This window comes from Sesamum indicum, linkage group LG3, assembly GCF_026168435.1.
Source record: "Sesamum indicum cultivar Baizhima isolate 11 linkage group LG3, ASM2616843v1, whole genome shotgun sequence".
In the NCBI taxonomy this organism is placed as follows: domain Eukaryota; kingdom Viridiplantae; phylum Streptophyta; class Magnoliopsida; order Lamiales; family Pedaliaceae; genus Sesamum; species Sesamum indicum.
This window is the reverse complement of record NC_142659.1, coordinates 19985394-20005341: the sequence shown is the minus strand read 5'-3', so window position 1 is coordinate 20005341 and position 19948 is coordinate 19985394. Positions and strand designations below refer to the sequence as shown.

General features: G+C 33.1%; 2 protein-coding genes across 4 annotated transcripts; one reads left to right on the top strand and one right to left on the bottom strand.

Moving 5' to 3' along the window:
- The first annotated feature begins 703 nt into the window (after positions 1-703).
- On the top strand, positions 704-5882 carry TPR2 (Tetratricopeptide repeat (TPR)-like superfamily protein). 3 transcript variants are annotated; one of them, XM_088878041.1, is made up of 9 exons: positions 705-1008; positions 1446-1658; positions 1736-1927; positions 2012-2214; positions 2349-2427; positions 3404-3493; positions 4115-4241; positions 5456-5545; positions 5651-5882. In XM_088878041.1, exons 1-9 carry the CDS (start codon positions 904-906, stop codon positions 5722-5724), a joined length of 1173 nt encoding a protein of 390 aa, XP_088734167.1. In that variant the 5' UTR covers positions 705-903; the 3' UTR covers positions 5725-5882. The 3 variants fall into 3 exon arrangements, with proteins under 3 accessions (XP_088734166.1, XP_088734167.1, XP_088734168.1); XM_088878042.1 differs by lacking the exon at positions 3404-3493 and having other exon boundaries at positions 707-1008; XM_088878040.1 differs by lacking the exon at positions 3404-3493 and having other exon boundaries at positions 704-1008; positions 5456-5882.
- A 1522-nt stretch (positions 5883-7404) lies between these two features.
- Positions 7405-17487, bottom strand: MAB1 (Transketolase family protein). The gene is made up of 16 exons (XM_011074814.3): positions 17319-17487; positions 14556-14691; positions 14321-14390; positions 14157-14216; positions 13727-13807; positions 13586-13612; positions 13438-13500; positions 13269-13355; positions 12396-12521; positions 9795-9928; positions 9640-9712; positions 9486-9551; positions 8942-8980; positions 8719-8843; positions 8504-8618; positions 7405-7756 (listed from the first exon to the last, which is right to left on the bottom strand). Exons 3-16 carry the CDS (start codon positions 14366-14368, stop codon positions 7688-7690), a joined length of 1113 nt encoding a protein of 370 aa, XP_011073116.1. The 5' UTR covers positions 14369-14390; positions 14556-14691; positions 17319-17487; the 3' UTR covers positions 7405-7687.
- Between the last annotated feature and the right edge of the window lie 2461 nt (positions 17488-19948).

Here is a 19948-nt window from a genome sequence, read left to right as displayed (position 1 = left end):
ATAAATTGATTTGATCAATAAATCAATATTACAATGAATTCAAATTAGATTGAATATATACTAATTATAATAACTTATTTATATTAACAGAGACGAATATTCATACGTCCAGTGAGAATTAATGAATTGAACTTATAGATACGACGTCCGCCTTGACAACTGAGCTAAGCAATCGTTGGTTCACTCTATTTTTAAAAAAGATAATTACACTGTCCTATCCTAAAATGGCATATTTACACGTAAACTCCTGTAGTTTGAGAAACTACATCTAGTATTCCTAATGTTTGTTCCATCTAACTACTAGATCCCAATATCGGTCAAAATTTTCTGAATTTATTGATATTTGCAAAAATTAAAAAAAATTATATTTACTCTCGATTAACGTAGTATTGAGTTATTACAAGGGTGAGGATATAACTCTTCATATATATTAGTATGTGATGATTTATAAGAATATGCTTGACCTATAATATATAAGTAAATCACAGACAAATATGAATTTTTATTTAATATTTTTTATTAGTATCAATAAATTCGATAAATTTTAATTAATATAAATATATATTGTCAAATTGAAATAAATATAAAAAAATATTAAATTATAAAAAAATTATATATAATTACATCAAAAACTCAATGAATTATCTTTTTATTAAAACAAAGTTAGTCACCGTACATACAAAAGGAAACAAACTTAAATGTGTGTTGCAAACTAAACCCTACTCTGATTAAGTTTAGTTCAAATGTAACGGGCCGAAGGCCCGAAGTCCGCACTTCGACAGCGATTTCAGGTCAAAATCAACAAGGCCTGTTTCTCATTCAGTATCTGGATTTTCCAGAAACATCGGACTGAATTTTGTTGAGTTTTCTTCTCCAAGTGCCCTCGTACTGCAAATTCAAACCATGGCTCTATGGATGGAGGCTGGTTCGGAGCCCAAAACCAACGAAGAAATTGTTGACCTTGAGGCTATAGCTGCTCTCAAAGAATCTGCTGCTATCGAACTCAAGGTCCTCACTCCAATCTCTTCATTCACTTTATTTTTTTCTAGTTTGTTCACTATTTTGTTCTTGTTAGATTGTTTTGTATGTTCGTTTGCGCTAAGAAAAAATTATTCACTTAAGCTTTTATGATGCTTTATTGGCTGCAAGCAGCTTTCTTGCTTGAGATGTTGTTCATGCATGGAAATTTAACTTTTTCGTTTTCCTTCTGGTTCGTTTTCTGTTCAAGACTCGGTCTTTGGATACGCTCGAGCATTCTGTACAGAAGAAATTAAGAAACTGGAAACAAAGATTTTTTTGTTTTAAAAAAAATAAAACGTTTTACTGGTTGTTAGTCTTGATGTTTCTTTTCTAAGTTTTTCTGCTGAATTAAATGATAAATGAACTCAGGACATTCAAAGAATAAAATGAAAAAGAGTTTATTTTGGTTTTCTGTGTCTTTTCAGGAAAAGGGAAATGAGTATGTAAAAATGGGGAAGAAGCACTATTCTGACGCCATTGATTGCTACACAAGGGCCATTAACCAGAAGGCCTTAAGCAATTCAGAGAGCTCCATTCTTTATTCCAATAGGGCCCACGTCAATCTGCTCTTGGGAAATTACAGACGGGCTCTGCAGGATGCTGAGGAGGCCATCAGACTTTCTCCAACAAATGTTAAGGTTGTGTTTTCATGTTCGTTTTTTCATATTGAGTATAGCTTTCCACTCAATTACTAACATTTTTTATTGACATTTAGGCTCTTTACAGGGCCGTCAAAGCAGCATTGTCACTCAATCTGATGGATGAAGCAAAATCGTATTGTGACAAAGGCCTTCAGCAGTCTCCAGACAATGAAGAACTGAAGAAGTTAGCTAAGCAAATAGATGTAAAATTATCAGAACAACAACAGCGTGAAGCTGAAGTTTCCAAGGCCGTGGCAGCAGCTAAGGTTCCAACTTATGGCACTGTTTGGTGAAACTTGATTGCTCAAATCTTTGACATGCTTGTGACCTTTCTAGTTGAAATCATACAGGATCTTGTCTCTGCCTTTGAGGATAGACGGATAACATTTGGGAAGGCAATGTATCAGGAGCTCACTGGAATTAAAAAACCAATGCTAGACAAAAACAAAATTCTTCATTGGCCTGTTCTCCTTCTTTATGCAGAGGTTATGTCCAGTGACATCATTGAGGATTTCTGTGAGATGGACATGTTTTCAGGTCATCTTGATATGATATCCTTGCCAAAAGCTTTGTTATTTCATCTTACACTATTATTGTATTCTGATTAATATTTGGTGTAAATGAATATAGTTTCTGGTCAATGTTTTGCTGTAGCACACCTTTTTGTGGTCCTTAGCTTCCAAACATGTTCTCAGAGAGTAGTCCGCCATTGCCGTGGGATACAAAAAATGCATATACTCGTGATGCTATTGAGTTGTACTATGAGGTAAATAAATATCTATTGCATCAGGACTATCTATTGCTTCTAAGTTATGTTCTTTGGTCTTGGCAGAAAGAATAAAATCATGGAAAGTAAGTAACATTGTACCCAACTTTGCCCCTGCTTTAGAACTATTTTGGAAGTATTACTCTAATTGTTAGGAAATAGGCAAATTTGCAACTAAAAGGGGATTCTTTTCCTTGTTCAACGCTCTGTTTCTACTGCATGACTAAGCTTGCAATGCTTGCAATTTGAAGTTATAACCGCATGAGGGTGCACTATTGATCTGAAGTTCATGTAAATAGGATATCCCTCACATGGCCTGGCTGTCAACAGTTTGGTATAAGAAGTTTTGAGCAAATGAATTGAAACGATGAGCAAATTGTTTAATCGTAGATGGTAAGGTGGGTTTTGCCTCAGAGGATGTCCTAGAACATGACTATAAAAGTGGGTCATGGGCGAAATGTTGCAAATTTTCAAAATAGGATGTGCAGTCTGTGGCTCGTTTACCTCATTAATGATACTCCACCAGCCTGGTCCCTGTTTATACTTGTTTCGCTGGAATCATCTAGTCGAGCAATTTTAATTTGACTTTGTTTTCTCTGAATTTGTTTAGTTTAGGTTTATGATGTTTTTAGAATCAGGAGTACTGTTGTCTATTGATGACATGCGTAGCATTAAAGTGGTGGGCGGCTTTTCAAATTTACTTTATGCTATTAACTGACTAGGTGGAGTCCTAGTTATTTGAAAGGTTTTACTGTAAAAGATTCTATATTTTCATGCTTGGGAGAAGTCCATATAAAAATTCAATATGATCTCTTACTTTAATACAATTCAGGCCTCTAAAAGTTCAATACTGTACTTTCTGCTTACCCTTGAGAATGTTCTTGATCTTATTCTTTTCTTCTTTTAACATTTTCACTTTTCTTTAGAGTACTATGATACTTGTACTTATCATTCTATTAATGCATCCAATCTTAAGATTGTACGTACCAAGTTCAGCCCCAATTTCAAGTTGTACTATGTTGAGGTTTACTGTATGCTGATCTGCCCAAACCCAACTAGTTACAGGGTAAGAGGATTTGCATTTGTCATGTGATTCTGCCCATATCTTGACGCAAGTGACAAGTTGAGTACTGATTGTAATGTGATTGATTGTGCTTGGAAATACCAAGTATTGGCAAACATTTTTTGTATTAGGACCCGGAAATGCCAATCAATCTTCATCAGAATCTTTATCAGATGTTTGCTATGTGATCAACTTGTTACCTGATAAAACCTAACCAGAGGCTTTATGATACTGTCAGAAGCTGTGTTGGAAGATCACTATACAGATATTAACATTCTTGTAAAATTTATGTGATCCTGAAAACTTAGGTATAGATATTTGCAACCTTCATTCTTTTCATTAATTCTTACATCTGTATGCTTTTTTATTGTTTGGCGCGTAATGTTTATACCAATAAAAATGGAAGGTTCCACATGTTTTATTGTAGTATATTAAAGAGAAATTAGAGTTATTAAATGAGCATTGTAAAAGGCTACCAATCACATATTATAATGGAGCTTTTAGCACTGACTCGATCTAGTTTAGTTTCTTCTTCTCATTTTAACATCCTTTGAGGATCATTATTAGCATCATAAGTATCTTCCACATTTTTATACACTGGACGCTAAAATCTAGATTCAACAGGCTGATTCTGGAGTTTGTTTGTCCAAGAAAGAAATTCTTTCTTATCTCTTAGAAGGGACAGCTGCTTCTCATCTGGAAAAGTTTGGTGTTGAAGAAACTGATGCTGCTCATAGTTCTGTTTCAAGCGGTATGTTTCTAGATTCTCATAACCCTTTAAATCCAATGCCTTACCATTCTCGGGAACAACACACAACACGATAGAGTCAAAACTGAATATTCATACTTGAGTACATTAATCTAGCTATAACTATGCAAATTCATGTGCTATCTTCTGAGCTCAAGAGCGTGAGTTTGGTTAACCAAATTGTGTGGAAGTCATTACCAATCATCTGTTATAAGTGTTTTACCAAGTTTCTGCATATGTAGTGATTAAGTAAAGAAGAATAATGGTCTTTATGAAGTTTCTACATTTTTGCATGTACCTAGATGATTTCACCCCCTAATATATCGGAGCTCTAGACTTTACTGGCAGCAGACACAGTAAAAGTTCCCCGTATCCATTGTAATTTGTTATTTAATAAAATCGACTCTAAAATCAATTGTTCTACATGTCATTTCCTTGCTTGGGTATTGAGTCATTCCATTTATATCCTCATTATGCAAGAGTTTCCACTTATAGCTAAGCACAAACACAAAGTAAACTCCGATTCTTTTGACATAATTCTCACTCAAACCACTTTGTCTTCTGTACTGTCTTTATCGTGAACTGGAACTTGTTGTGCAGTGAGGATGGAAATGGAAAGGCATCATTACTCAAATAGAAGAGATTTTGATCTACCTATGATTGAATCAATTTTCGAGTCCTCTTTTGGCTGCCATATAGAATCAATAGGCAAAGAATCTAGATAACCATAATCGAACTAGACCTAACTAGTGTAAAATGACAATGAGGATTCGGGTAAATAGACCGCACACGAGTCCTAACGAAATATTCAAATAAAAATTTACTTTATGAAAGAAAAAGGAACTTGAAACAAACCCTAAATTTTAATTCTAACTTTACCAAAACAAAGTCGTTAATCCTTGTTGCTATTTGTTCCCACACTAGTTTTGCTGATGTGACTTTGAGTAACTGGCCAACCAATCCCATGAGTTGGAGGTGAAATCTTGAGATAAGTATTTCTGGATGGACTTTAGAAACTTTTTATTTTGACTGTTCATTGAAAGCAAGAAGTAAATTAGAACTGACCGTACTACTTGGTTTTGAGGGCATTAATTTGCCCTTGCTTTCATGTTATGAAATAAGTTGTGCATATGTGTACAAACATGTCAAGTTTAAAAGTTGTATCCTTCCATGTTATAAATTTTTAGAAATGTTAATCTTTCAATGATTATTTTCAGGTAATGGTCCCAAATGGATCCGGGTGAATGAGAAGAGAACACTTCATGACATCCTGAAAAGTCCGAATATCATCATACCTGGAATTCCCGGTTTGTCCATTTTTTGGCTAGATAATTTGTATTTCTTGATTCATGCGGTTAAGAGAATTCAAATTGATTTCTTTATTTGTCCACCACCCTTTTTGTTCCTTGCAGTGTTCTTTGTTGTTTCGAAAAAGTCCAACTTCTACAACGATTTTAAGCACGGAAATTGGGCTCCGCCTCAATAAAGATGGTGATCCTTCAACTCTGGTGCTGGTTGTGATGGCGCGTTTTTACATCGTTCATAGAAGAATTAAAAAACTCATTGTGTATATGTTCAACTGAAAACTGGATAACTGATCCCATGGAAGTTTTGACTAATCTTCATCACATCATCTTCTCTTTCTATTTTTCTTACAAGTGAGTGATAGTGTTACTACAATCATGCCATCCAAGTAAACCATCATATTTTTCATCGAAATCAACATCAATCGTAATTTGACTTTTTAATATGTTGAAGCTCATCGTCTACATACAATGTGTAAATGAGTTTGGACTTTTACACGTGCATTACTTTCTCATGACCCTTGCACAATTCAGCTTCAACTTCTTTTTGCTAGTTTAAGCAATAGTTTTGGTAAACAAAGATAACAAGTAGTTCGAATGAGAGAATAAGTACAAAAAACATCAAGAAAGTTTATATTACAGTAAGAGTGTTTCATACAGCTTCTGGAATGGATGGTTACAGATGAGGGTTCCAAGACCTATTTATACTACTTTCTCACTTTTAATGGATAATTGAGATCTATTTGTTCTAATGGCTAAAATTTGTCCCTTAGGTTTTCTGTAATAAACTGTAATAAAATGTAGTGTTGTTCAAATATAGAGAGAGAAATAAAGATATGAGTGCACTTAGATGTTTTTAATATGTCTGGCTTTGTTCTTTGCGGACAGTGTAGGACATATGAAGATTAATTGAAATATGATTGCTTTATATTTTGTTGGCAAACAAAATTTACTACAAGTTTGAATTCAAGTCTCAATAAGTTGTTTCTATAAAGTGATATGTTTAAGAAATTAATGTGATGTGTATATACATATAAATTTAGTAAAATAACATGAGTATTGCATTTTGAAATGGACACAACAACAATAATCTGTCGTGCTGACTTATTTGTTTAATATGATTGTTAGTGGTCCCAGTATGATTGTTACTGAACTCACTTATTGCATAAAAAAAATCCATGCACTGAACTAGGTTCCGATTTTCATAAAAAACAATTGAGAAAATTACAATTTTGATTCCAATACACAGGATAATTCGCAATATCAATCTCATACTTCTTAAAATAATTAAATTAGTTCTACACTTAGAAAAATATTGTAAGATTGATCCCATTATAATAAATTTGCAACATCTTTCTATAACGTCATACTATCCTTGCATCATTTTCATAAAATGTGAGCATAATATTGGCTATTTTCAAAAACATAAAATAATATTGCAAATCATCCTATATTTTCTAATGAAATTATAATTTTCTCAAACAAAATTGGTTTGAAGTGCGTAAGATCAGTTAACCCGAAAGGTGTGATATCTCGCGACTGGCAAGAGCAACCCATTCCTTTGGTCTTTTGGGAATTCAGTTGACAAGTTGATTGATATCTCTGCTCGTCTCACCAAAATAGTGTCTAAAAAACTTATAGAAGATCGAACCTGTAATGTGCAGGTGCGACAATACACAAAATATAATTTCCAGATACAACTCCATATGATCATTAAGAGTTTATGAAGCAATTGGGTTTCTGTTGGTGATGACAATGATCGGTTATCCTGTTTACATTGGACTCATTTCCAGTTAAATCTTTTGTCACACACTGCAGTTAAATCAGATGGAATCACAAATAAACTTGAACAACGAGCAGCATTTGAACCGGTAACACAGCTTCTCCAAACCAGTTCTCATTTACATGATTAACATGCTCTGTAATTGGCGCAAAAACGGAAACAGATGTCAGCCTTATTTCCTTTCCTGAGTTTCTTGTTCATGTGAAATGGGCGAAGAGTAAACTTGTTAACTCTTGCATTCTGAGGAGCATCCTAACTTATTACAAGAAAGGGTGGCAAGAAGTACACACCACAGTGGCGTTTAAAGCATAATTAAGACAAAAGAATGTATAGGAACAAAAGAAGCCTTTATTTGGGCAAGATTAAGCACTTGCAGCCAATGAACTTGATCTGTAACAGGCCCTCTTTGCTGCCCGAACAATGTCATCAACCTGACAAATAGAACCGGGATGAGATAGTTGGTAAGTGAAAACTTTTCAATTTTAAGAATAACAAATGCAAAATATCCAAGGACCAGACATAACTTAATCAAAAGGCAGAGTGTGTTACATTTACACTGAGATGTCAATTTTGTAGGCACAATGAGGCCTATCCTAATTCAGAAATGGACCAAGCACCATATAGAGTGGCATATTAATCCTCTTCCTCTTTCAGATTTCGATTTTACTTTAAAGATCATGCATTCTGATGGTACAAGAAATATGGAAGAAGCAAACCTCATCGCAGAGGAAATACAATCTTGAAATGGAGAGAGAGGTGATATATCAATGATTTTGCATGCATGAAAGGGTGCACAAAGTGTCAACTCAGTCCACAGACAGAGCATACACATGGAGGATGAGGTAAAGAATACTAGCAAATATCAAGCATGGTTGAGACCAGACGAGCAGACACCTTCAGCAGCTCCTTAGATTATTGATCGAAACATCTTATCTAAATATTAGGCACTTGAGCCTTACGCACAGAATGTACCCCCAAAAAAAAAAAAGAAAAAAAAAACATATTTTCACAGCAATTTTTCATGGCATACTCTAGTTGAGAAATGCTTTTTGTTACACATGATTTTGAAGCATAGTAATCTAACATTTGCAACCGTAACAGCAATTATACTGATGGTAACATCTTTAAAAGGCAAGCAATTATTCAAAGGACAAGATGAAAAAGAATTAGGGACAAACTTGTGGGACAGCCATCCTCTCCAGATTTGCGGCGTAGGGCATGGGAACATCAGCCCCAGCAATCCTCTCAACAGCTGCATCGAGATACTCAAAGCTATCCTCAAGAACAGATGCACTGAAGGGTCCAAAAGTAGTCATAAAATAAGCATAAATGATGAAAACAGAGGTATAGCTAATTTCTAGGGGGGAAAGAGAGAGAGAGTCGAGAAGGCAACCAGATCTCAGCCCCAACGCCATGTTGCGGAAATCCTTCTTCAAGAGTCACAAGCCTATTGGTTTTCCTAACAGAAGCATTTATTGTGGATCTATCAAGAGGGCGGATTGAGCGAAGATTTATCACCTGCGACAAAAGGAGCCCCAATAAAACCAAGAATTAGATAACTCCTTTTTTGTCTCTAAATGCATACATGATATGCATGATTGAATTTTTCAAGTTACCTCAGCACTGATTCCATCTTTTGCAAGAATCTCAGCAGCCTGTGTATATTGGATGAGGAGATGCAACGTTAGAACAGCAAGATTGCAAATTTGCACATAACATTAGTTGGTTCGAGGTATGTACATTGACCTAGTTGGGTAGAGTATATAACCAAATTAACCATTCAAAAAGTATTCAACAAATAATGCTCCTCTGAGTATTTGTCGCCATAGAAGTTGGGAAGTTAGCACAAAAATGGAAAATTTTGGTCACCCAAGTGAATTCTTTGACAAAAGGCTGCATCTAGAAATTGTTTGACAGTTTATGAACTTAACATGGACGCCATAGCAAATAGTATTGAAGATATTGGAAAAAGGACTGGTGTTTCAGCTCTAAGTGCAGTCATGAATAAGACAAGACTAAATATCCTTGCAGTTTCATTTTTCATAAGTCAGAAAACAAATGAAACTTTGCAGTTAACAACATATGATGAAACTCTAGAAAAATGGCAGAATGTCATAAACTAAAACATTAATCTCAATTTCTTCACAAATAAAATGGCACCTGAAGAGCATAGCCAACCATCTTTGAGAAAGCAGTGATAGTTACATCCTTTCCTTCACGTTCTATCTGCCACAAGAATTGATGAACCAGAGATCAATAAAACATTTAGATGCAAATAGAAAGCATAGCATACACTAGATGGGAAAGCTTGTACCTTAGCTTTCCCAATAGGAAGACAGAAACTGGAATCAAGAGCTTCAGCTGAAACAGGGAACGATTCACCATATCTGTGTAAAAAAATTTAATTGCCAACTGAAATTAAAAAAATCAGAATAATACCAAAATGGAAACTACCAAATTAATACTAACAGTAATTCATTTTCAAGGAAGACAACAGGATCTGGATCCCTTATTGCAGCTTTAAGCAGGCCACGAGCATCTTCTGAAGAATATGGAGCCAATACCTTTAATCCCGGACATGATCCATACCATGCTGCATAGCACTGCAACCAATAGTAACTCAGTTCACATTGCTAAGAATGCTGGTATATGGTAAAAACCGGGTAAAACATCAGCCAATTTCCTTCTTACAAGCAGGGAAATTGCCGATTCACTCCATGTAACAGTTTCAGTTATTAGTTGATATTTCATCAAATTTTGAAAGAGAGTCTGCAATTCCTAACAGTCGTTCTAGCATAAACTCTCCTTCAATGGAATGAGACAAGTTAACTACTCTAAATAACTTTTATAGTCAACCTGACCAAAACCATGTTATGGTATACGACAGATCTTAGCTAGTCTACTTTCTAGCAGCAAAAAAAAAGGACCAAAAGCACGGTAGGGGATTTTGGAATTCACTTGAAAGTGTATGGACATGTGTTGTTCCTGTGAATTCAGCTCATGCCTGACCATTTAAGACCTATAGACTAATGAGCTACAACAAAATCTATTTATCTGAGTAATAAATAAGGACGGTGTCCATTTAATTGTGCTCCTCATAATTGTGAAGAAAAGGAACATTAGCATTCTTTGAAAATGTGACAATTAAAGCTGATAATGGAATCACTAGAGGAGGTCATAGACTCCGCTAGAAATTGCCGCAAAGCGGCTATTTATCAAACTCATCAGGGAAATGTGGTCTGTAGCAGATAGCATGACTGCATAAGTGAGTCCAAAGTTTCAACTTACTCTGTCAGAAGAGAGAGTGAAGGCAAATCATTTGAACTGGAGCATTAAGCACCAATGCAGTTTATTGGAAGTTCTTACACCTATCATGTTGTGCAGAAGACATGAAGAATTTGGAGAGGAAGAATGTCTCGTTCATGGTTGATCAGGGGTAGGGAAACGAGAAGTTGACTAAATAAAGTGTGTTTATTTTCAGATTTCAAGTTCCCCAACATAGCAAGTGTTCCCTCTTCATAAGCACCAATGCAGTATATTGGAAGTTGTGCACTCTTACACCCATCGCATTGTTATGCAGAATGAAGTAAAGAATTTGGACAGGAAGAATGACTCTTTCATGGTTGATCAGGGAAGTAGGGAAACAAGAAGTTGACTAATAAAATGTGTTTATTTTCAGATTTCATAGTTCCCCAACATAGCAAGTATTTCCTCTTCATAAGCGGAAGTGTTTACATCATCTATATTTTCAGTTTGCTAGTTCAATTTGGATTAGGTCACGTTATGATAGAGTAAAAATTATTTTAATACCTGAGTTTTAGCATTATTATCAAATTGATACATGAGTTTTTGCAAATGATCGAATTGATACCCAAGTTTCTTCATAAATGTCAAATGGATACATGAGTTTTTATAAATGCCCTAATTGATACTTGAGTTTTTAATAAAGGTCAAAAAATACTTAAGACTAATTTTGAATCGAATGGGAAAAAAGAAAAACTAACTTTAGATTAAAGGATATTTTTGTCTTTACAAAATATTTTAAGATAGAAATAGGTATCTATTCGACAATTATGGAGAAACTCAAGTATCAATCCAAATATTTGCAAAAAACTCATGACCAATTTGATATTTATGAAGAAACTCGGGTATCAATTCAATCATTTGCAAAAATTCATGTATTAATTTGATAATAATGCTAGTATCAAAATAATTCTTACTCCATTATAATATTACTTCAAGGAAAACTTGGAAGAATTCTTTAAACCAAAGAGAACCAACATCACCTAAATTAAAATTGGACCATGTAAACTAGATGCTCCTCCAAGAAATGGAACTCTCAATTATGCAAAGGATGTCCGGATTCCACATTTTACTTGTCCATAAATCTTCACAGAACCTTAAGTTGAATAATTTAACCTGAAATACTCATTTCTCCTCTAAAAACTTAATTTAATGATATCAAATTAAAATATTTATATCATAATACAACATGAAAATGGATCTTTGAGTTGGAAGGTGGGGGCTCAGTTAAAGCTTTGTTCCAACCCAAAAATAAACTTACATAAAAATCCTGTAATTTAAGAGTTAATAATGTGGCTATTAATAATCTCCATTGGAAAAGATAATCTAAGTAGAATCTAGAATTTAAACAAATTAATTTTCTATATACTCTAGTTAGTAACAAACAAATGGGTCATTTTGGAAGATGGGTTTACTTTTCTTATTGGTAAAAAGAGCGAACATGATATCCTATGCAAGGTGGAGGCAATCTTCATATGTTCGAAATGTTGTGCTTATGCTTTCCTGCTTGCAGCAATCTCCTCACATAAGAAAAATTTATTTAAAAAAAAAAAAACAGTCCAATTTGCTCTTGATCTCTGCTTCAGACCTGATCCACCTTATGGATTAGAATCATGATCAAATTACCAAATTGGGGCTACGATGTTGCCTAGCTAAATATATGAGTTTCAGGAGCAATCCTCCTCATCAGCTTCAATTGTGAACTTATTAGGTATATCAACAAGTGGAGTTTAGAATAGTTTCAAATTCCCTATATAAGACATATACCTGTGAATGTTGAGCACCAACACCAGCAGCAGCACCATTCGGACCTCTGAAAACAATAGGCACTGATATCTGACCAGCAGACATGTAATTTGATTTTGCAGCAGAATTGATGATGTGATCAATGGCCTGCAGCAAGGACACATCAGTACCTCCAAAAATCTTTTGTTTGTATTAAAGCATGCTCATGAAACTGTTCGTGTTAATTGGATTTTTGCAAAGCTATTGCTAACATTTAAATGCATCAAAAGTTTTTCACTGAACCACAACGAAATTTCACAATGAACTCTTCAAGTTTTGCATCTTGATCTTGCTGATGAATTGGACATTGACAGCTGATGAAACTGCAATCCATCTCCAGATTTTCACAGCAAGACTATGCAGCTAGGCGCTTTGTCTTTATGTTTGTCCAAAAATGGAAGCCAACATGAAAAAAATGTTACAATACACAATGAAGCCTGGGTTCTTCAACCCTACAACATGGTTGACAAGTGTACTCAGACTCCACAAAATCATTTCAGAACAGCATAGGCTTTTAGGCAAGATAAACATTTGAAATAATTCTCTTCGTAGTATGTACAACATTTGTAAGTTGACATTATTATGAGTAACAAACAGCATAACCAAAAGATTAACACAAGAGTGTTTATATTCCCCGGCCCAAACAAGGTTTCATTTAAGCTTTTGACCATCTTAATACAAAATAAATAGCTCAGAGCTGCTAAGGTGGAATAGATGCAACAAAACACAAGTATGGCATCATCAAGGTATTGAAATGTAAAGCTGGAACTTCAAAAAGAATTGATGCAATATGAAAGGAGGCTCGGAAAATATAAATCCATGAAAAGCAACATGGTGCAAAGTGAAGAATTCTACCTGCATTGAGAAGTTAAATGTCATAAACTCAATTACAGGTCTTAGACCATAATATGCTGCACCAACTCCAATTCCAGCAAATCCAGCCTGAACAAAGTACTTGGTTGAGAATGACTCTTCCACTTTGACTAAATTCAAATAATTCATGTGAAAAGGAACAAAAGTCAACCTCGGTGATGGGTGTATCGAGCACCCTCTCTGGACCATACTTCTCCAGAAGCCCTTTGGAGATCTAAAATATAGTAAAACAAAAACTTGTTAATGACACAGAGTAATTTCTAAATAAAGACTGAGGTCATAATTGAACTGGTCATCACCTTATACGCACCCTGATACTCACCAACCTGTATTACAGTAATAATTAGTCAACATAGTATATATAACTCACAAAGAACCCATAAGAAACAACAGAAAATCGTCTTTTCTTCTCATAAACACAATCAAAACTTCTATGATACCTCTTCACCCATTATGAAGACTTTGGGATCAGCAGACATCTCTTCATCAAGTGCTGAATTTAAAGCTTCACGCACGGTCATCTGTAAGAAATGGCAATAAAATCATTCACCATATTTATTTTTACATATATCAAAATCCCTGAACAACTGAAAACAATCATAAAAGATTACCGCACAACATACTTACACTATTTGCATATGCTTAAACTGGAGACCAACTTGGAATTAGAATTAGATTATGATAATTTAACATCAACAAGGAAAATTTCCACTAATACTGAAACTTCAAAATATATGCATGCAACACTAAGTCCAAAGATCTCAGAAAGAAATTTTCCATCGTTTTTAGCAGTATCAACCACTTTCCCATCACCCAAACACATGGTTTCATCAAAGAAATAATTTCCAACTAAACGCAGAAAGCAAGTACCTCCTTTCCTGAGGAAGAAAAAGCCCGTGATGCAGCAACTCGGATTCCTTGCTCCAAAGCCTTTTCAAGACAAAGGTAAAAACAAAAATGGTTACTACTCTGATACTCAAATCAAGGAGAGTGACCAATCAAATTAATGAACTAACAGAAATGGAAAATCCCACCGAAGCATTGGCTTTGCAGGCTACTTTTCGCCTTAAAACTCCCAACATATCTTCCTCTCTTTACAACTGCCTGATTAAGATCAAGCAACAAAAGATCACAAAAACACAAGTTATGCACACCTAAAACAGCAGACAATACTTCTATTTTCAGGAAAAATCTTACACCAGACAGCCCATTGATTCAACTATGCTTCTGAGTTCTGAGTGTATATGACTTTTATTAATAATGACTTACCTTTTCTTACAACTTTCAAAAATTTCAAGATATGGCTCCACAGGAAAGAAAAAGGCCAAATTCTTGTCGTATAGTCTGACCTCCCTTTTCCACTACTCCACAATCTAGGAAATATCCACTTGCCCTACTTCTCCTTCTGCCATCAATACACAAAGAGTCAGACATAGCCGTGCATTTACATGTATGCATATTTAATATACATAAATTATATGCCCCATGCAAGCGCCATGTATGCAGACACTTGCATGGCCCTGTTGGACTCCGTTGTGCCATGTAAATTAAACATTTTTATATGTCAGGTTGTGCCATGTAAATTAAACATTTTTATATGTCAGGTTGTGCCATGTAAATTAAACATATTTATATGTCAGGTTGTGCCATGTAACTTAAACATTTTTATATGTCAGGTAATAACAGACATATTCATCTTCATGAAATCCAAAATATGTTTAGATGATTTAGTCAATAATATTTATCTTATTTTCATGTGGAATAATCATGTTTTTGGTTTGTGTAGTTTTAAATTAGCATTTTGCTTTCAAGATGTTCTAGAAGCTATTTTATGTATGATTTTATGATTTTTAAGCTTTGGTTTCCTCTCTGTCTCTGTACTTACCTTTCTGATTTTATATATTTTGTTGTTAGCCTAATACTTTAACTTTTCCTATTCTATATCTAAAGGAATTTAGTTGGTTCAGTTATTTGTTGATTCCCACAGCCATTTAATCTTAATACATTCTCATTGAGTTTGTCTTTCCATTTCTGTAGTATACATGCTGCATTCATCATTTGAAAAATATTAAGCTAATTTTTAAAGTTCTTCATTCATTTGGAATTTTAGGAAGGTTGCTATATCACTTTGCACATACTTTAGTTTTATATATCTTTTTGTATGAAAAATATTTTAGTGTTTGATATCATCTAATATTATACACTCAATTTCCCATGGACCAAGTACACGCACCTGGTCCATCAATGGTCATTGGATTATTGTGTCTGGTCATTTTCAGTTTTCACCACCACTTTGATGGACCAGATATGTTCACGAATATGTCCAAGAAGTTTAACTTAAAAGATTTGAACAATAAAGCAGCAAAAAGTTCTCACAGGCATCATGGTTTTGTATCATGTATGTATATGTGATCAACTAAAAGGACTGATATTTGGTTAATTTTATCGTTCTCATTTCGCTTGCTCATTTGCTACACAAGTTTAGTTCTTATTTTGTGTTCTCTTCTCTTTCTTATATCTTTCATGTTTCCTAGTTTTGGATTATTTTGTAAATTTATAAGTAAAAAGAGAAGAAAATAAAGGATTTGCATGAAAGCAAAATCTGGACTACTCCAGATGTAGAGACTTAATAAATTCCCATTTTAGTTATATTAGGTAATATTGCATGTCAAACTCCTTGCTCCAACTTTTAGGTTTTAAATTAGTTGTTACTTCTAGAGATGAACTGAGCATATTGTACGGTTTTATAACTTGAGATATGCAACGAAATAGTAAAAGAAAGGAAGGAAGAATAATGCTTCCTTGCAAGATTTTAATTAATTCTAATATGTATGGTCATTTAAAATTTAATACTTTGACAAAGATGCAGAGTAAACAATAAGGAAGTATAAATTTAAACATAGTATTTGACATTTGACACATTTGATTATGTAGTAACTCTAAGAATCTTATAATTTCATCTTTTCAAGGTTTCATCAGGGGCCTTCACCAAACTCATTCACCCGTCTCCATGACTTTCCTAGTGTAGTTTCCACAACAACATTCGATAAAGCCTTAAAAACAAATATGTAGGCTGATATTTCTATCAAAAATGGAAAGATTAGGATCATTAGATCATGGAACATACAATACCAAACCTTCAAAACTATTAACCATTGCTATAATCTGACCTATATGATACTTCTGTCCACCTTAATGCTTTCATAGGCAAAAATGATGTGCAGCTAAACATGAGAATTTTTTTATTCATGCTATAAAAAAAATTCCTATTAGACAACTGTGTAAAGTTATAGATCAAAACATCATGCCTCAGAAGGGTAGACATAAAAGCCTATATGAATACTTCCTCACTTTTTTTTCCAGAAAACTTAACTGACATTTCTAATTGTTTTAGGAAAAGTAGCAGACATTAAATGTTAAAAGTTAGATAATTACCCGTGTCAAAACCAATTCATTTTCCATTTTCCATTTTCCATTTTTTCATTAGTACTTTGAATTTCTCCCAATAGGCCTCATGCAAGATCAAATTTTTGGACCTAATTAGTTTCGGATCATTCTTTTTCATTAACATTATTATCTTGATAAGGTATTATACTATTTATATCTTCAAAAGAATAATCCTTTTTCATTATTCACATAGTCACATTCCATACATCTAAAAATTTCCCCGAACCCCTAGCAAACAATGCGTTTTCTTTCAACAAAATGTATATTCTCGGAACAAGGTAATTGCTGGATAGAAGGTTAATAAATAATTTATTTTTCAGCATAATCTCCACCCTTCAGCCTCACATACTCGAAATATGAAAAGCACACAGAGTATTGCATCGGATTGAGAAACGGTCATTGCCAGCCCAACCGCTCGCATGGGTGATTCTCGAACCAAAGCTAAGATTTAAGGAAATAATATACACCTCAAGTCGCCCATTGAAACAAAAAAACAGAAATTTATCGCAATTGTGAAGCACAGAAAATGATCGAGCGAGTTTAACGGAATTTTCTAAGGAGAAATGGAGATTAAGAGAAAATAACCTGACAATGGATGCAGAGTTCACACAAGCGGAATTTAGCTAAGCCACGTTGCGTTGAGTCTGCTGCACCTCATTCTCACCTTTGGAAGATCGACAATCTAGGGTTTGTTGAGTGGGAGGAAGATGGGATCCAAGACCAGGATATTTAAATAGATCAGATATTGTGGTTGGTGAATTTTCTTATAATGCAATTATAGAAAAGGAAAGACAACACGTTTTGTATTACCAGATTTTCTTGCTTCCATATAATACATTATTCATATATATATTTATAAATAATCTCTGAGTTAATTTTTAAAGATTTAAAATATAAAAATAAGGATTTCAATATTCAAGATTTGAAAGATTGTCCAATTATATTAATTTCATATACAATAGAATAATGCATAACTTAGAAAATGAGAGACTTTTAATTTAAATAAGATTGTTAGTTATGTGAGTGACCTACTAATAAAAAATTAAAGTTTATTTTAACATTGAAAATAAAAAAAGTAGGTAATTAAATTTACTATCCTCAATAAATTAAAAAATATTGAATAAAAACATTTTCTTGAAAGCATGACTTTTGAAAGAGAAATAAATAAAATAAAAGCTTTAAAAATAAACACTGTAGATTATTTCTTATATATTTAATATGGATGATAATTTTTAAAATATAGTGTTATTTTAGGAGAATTTAATAGCAATTTTAAAATGTTTGTTTCAACAATATAAAATAAATATTATTATTTATATACAACAAAGAAATATTCCTAATTATGTCAAATAACCACACTTTCGATCAGACTCGAACCTCTTAATTCGAACTTGTTCATAAAACCTTAATTTTAACCTTACCACTACACTAAGACATCCTTAATTACAGGTACGAACTTAAGGAGCTAAAAAATGTTCATTCGCCCACTTCACATATGTTCTTGAATTAATTTTGATACACAAAAAGTACAATTACTATTGATTTAAGTGGGAGAAGTCTATAATAAGTAACTTACGTAGAGAAAGTATGTCTACTTAAAAGGATGTTTGGAAATACTTATCATCTTATGTTGGAAATAAGTTGAACATATATATATTTTTTTTACAATTTCTACTTTTGAACTATTTAAATTAAGCTGATTAAGTCAAACACTATAAGCAACTCCCTACCAACTTCTGCAACTTATTAGTAAAATTATAAATATTAAGTTGTTATTCCAAACACTCTGTCTTCAACTCTTATCACTCTTAGCTTTTGTTTTCAAATACTCCCGATTTTTACTACTGCTTAATTTACATTATTTTTGACAACTTATTCCCACCCAAAAAAAAAATATTGCAAACAACCCTTAAATGTCACTTTTTGTTCAAAATTTAAATAAAAGAAAAAAAAACTTAATTTCTCGTATATAAATCCATATTAAACACCTTATTGTATACGCCTTCAACCTTATTATATTTTTTTAAAAAATTATCTTTTCTTTGCTTCTTCTTCATATAATTTTCTATACTTGTAGCTGATTTTAGTTTATGTTTTATTTAAAATTAATTTAGGTCATAATCTCTTCATTAAGTGATATTATTTTTTTGTTATAATAATTATAATTATGTTTTGTACATGCATACATATCAAGTATGCAGTTACCACAAAAATTGAGAATACTTTCATAATGCAGTGAAAAACTCCCTTCCTACACCTATAATTTTGATTACTTCTTTTCCTTTGTTTTTAATTATGCCCTACCAAATTCAAAGTCAAAATATTTACATGGTTGTGCATTATTGACTTTGTTTAATTATAGCATTTAAATAATAAAAATTGTCTTTTCTTTTCCTTTTGTCCTTTGCTTTTTCCCATGGGCCACCAAACCAAAAGCCACCCTTTGGAATAGCATTGCACATTTCAAATTTTGTTCATTTTTCTTTTCTTTTTTTTTTAAAAAAAAATTCCATTGGGGCCATAAAGCTAATTTCTATATTTTTCTTTTATATGTAAAGTATAATCAAAGTTGAGTTTTCAATGTCTATATGAAATTCGAACTCGTGATTTATCAAAGTTAATTCTTTTATTTAATTTTATTTTTAGTTAGTTCTTAAAAGACTTCACAATTAATTTCGAGCATAGTGTATTAGTAACAACACTATGTTATGTGTAGTCACTAGAAAAATTATAACATTTAACTATGGTTGATTTGTCATGGTTAATAACAAACAATCGTCGCAAATAGTTATTGACCATAATCATGCAACGGTTGTTGGTCGTAAATTTTGCGAAGGTAGCTAAAATATCTGTCATGGTTAAAAGCCATGATAAATATTTTGACCATGTCTTTTAGTCGTGGCAACTAATTTTTCATGGTGAAAAAAATAATTTTTTGCATCAGTTTTTATTTAACCGTAGTTAACAGTAGTTATTTATCATGATTTTTACCCATAGTCATTAATATTCTAGTCAACAGTAATTTTTTTTTCTAGTGAGTGGACAATGTCCAAGGGTTATATTATAAATAAATTAAATTGTGTTATTTATTCTTCTTATCCAAAATGTTTTAAAAAATATACATAGTATTTCAATTCATTTTTTGAGAGTTTTATTTTATTTTGTGAAAATAGAAAGAGAAAAACAGATATAATAAGTATGTTTTGAAAATAGTG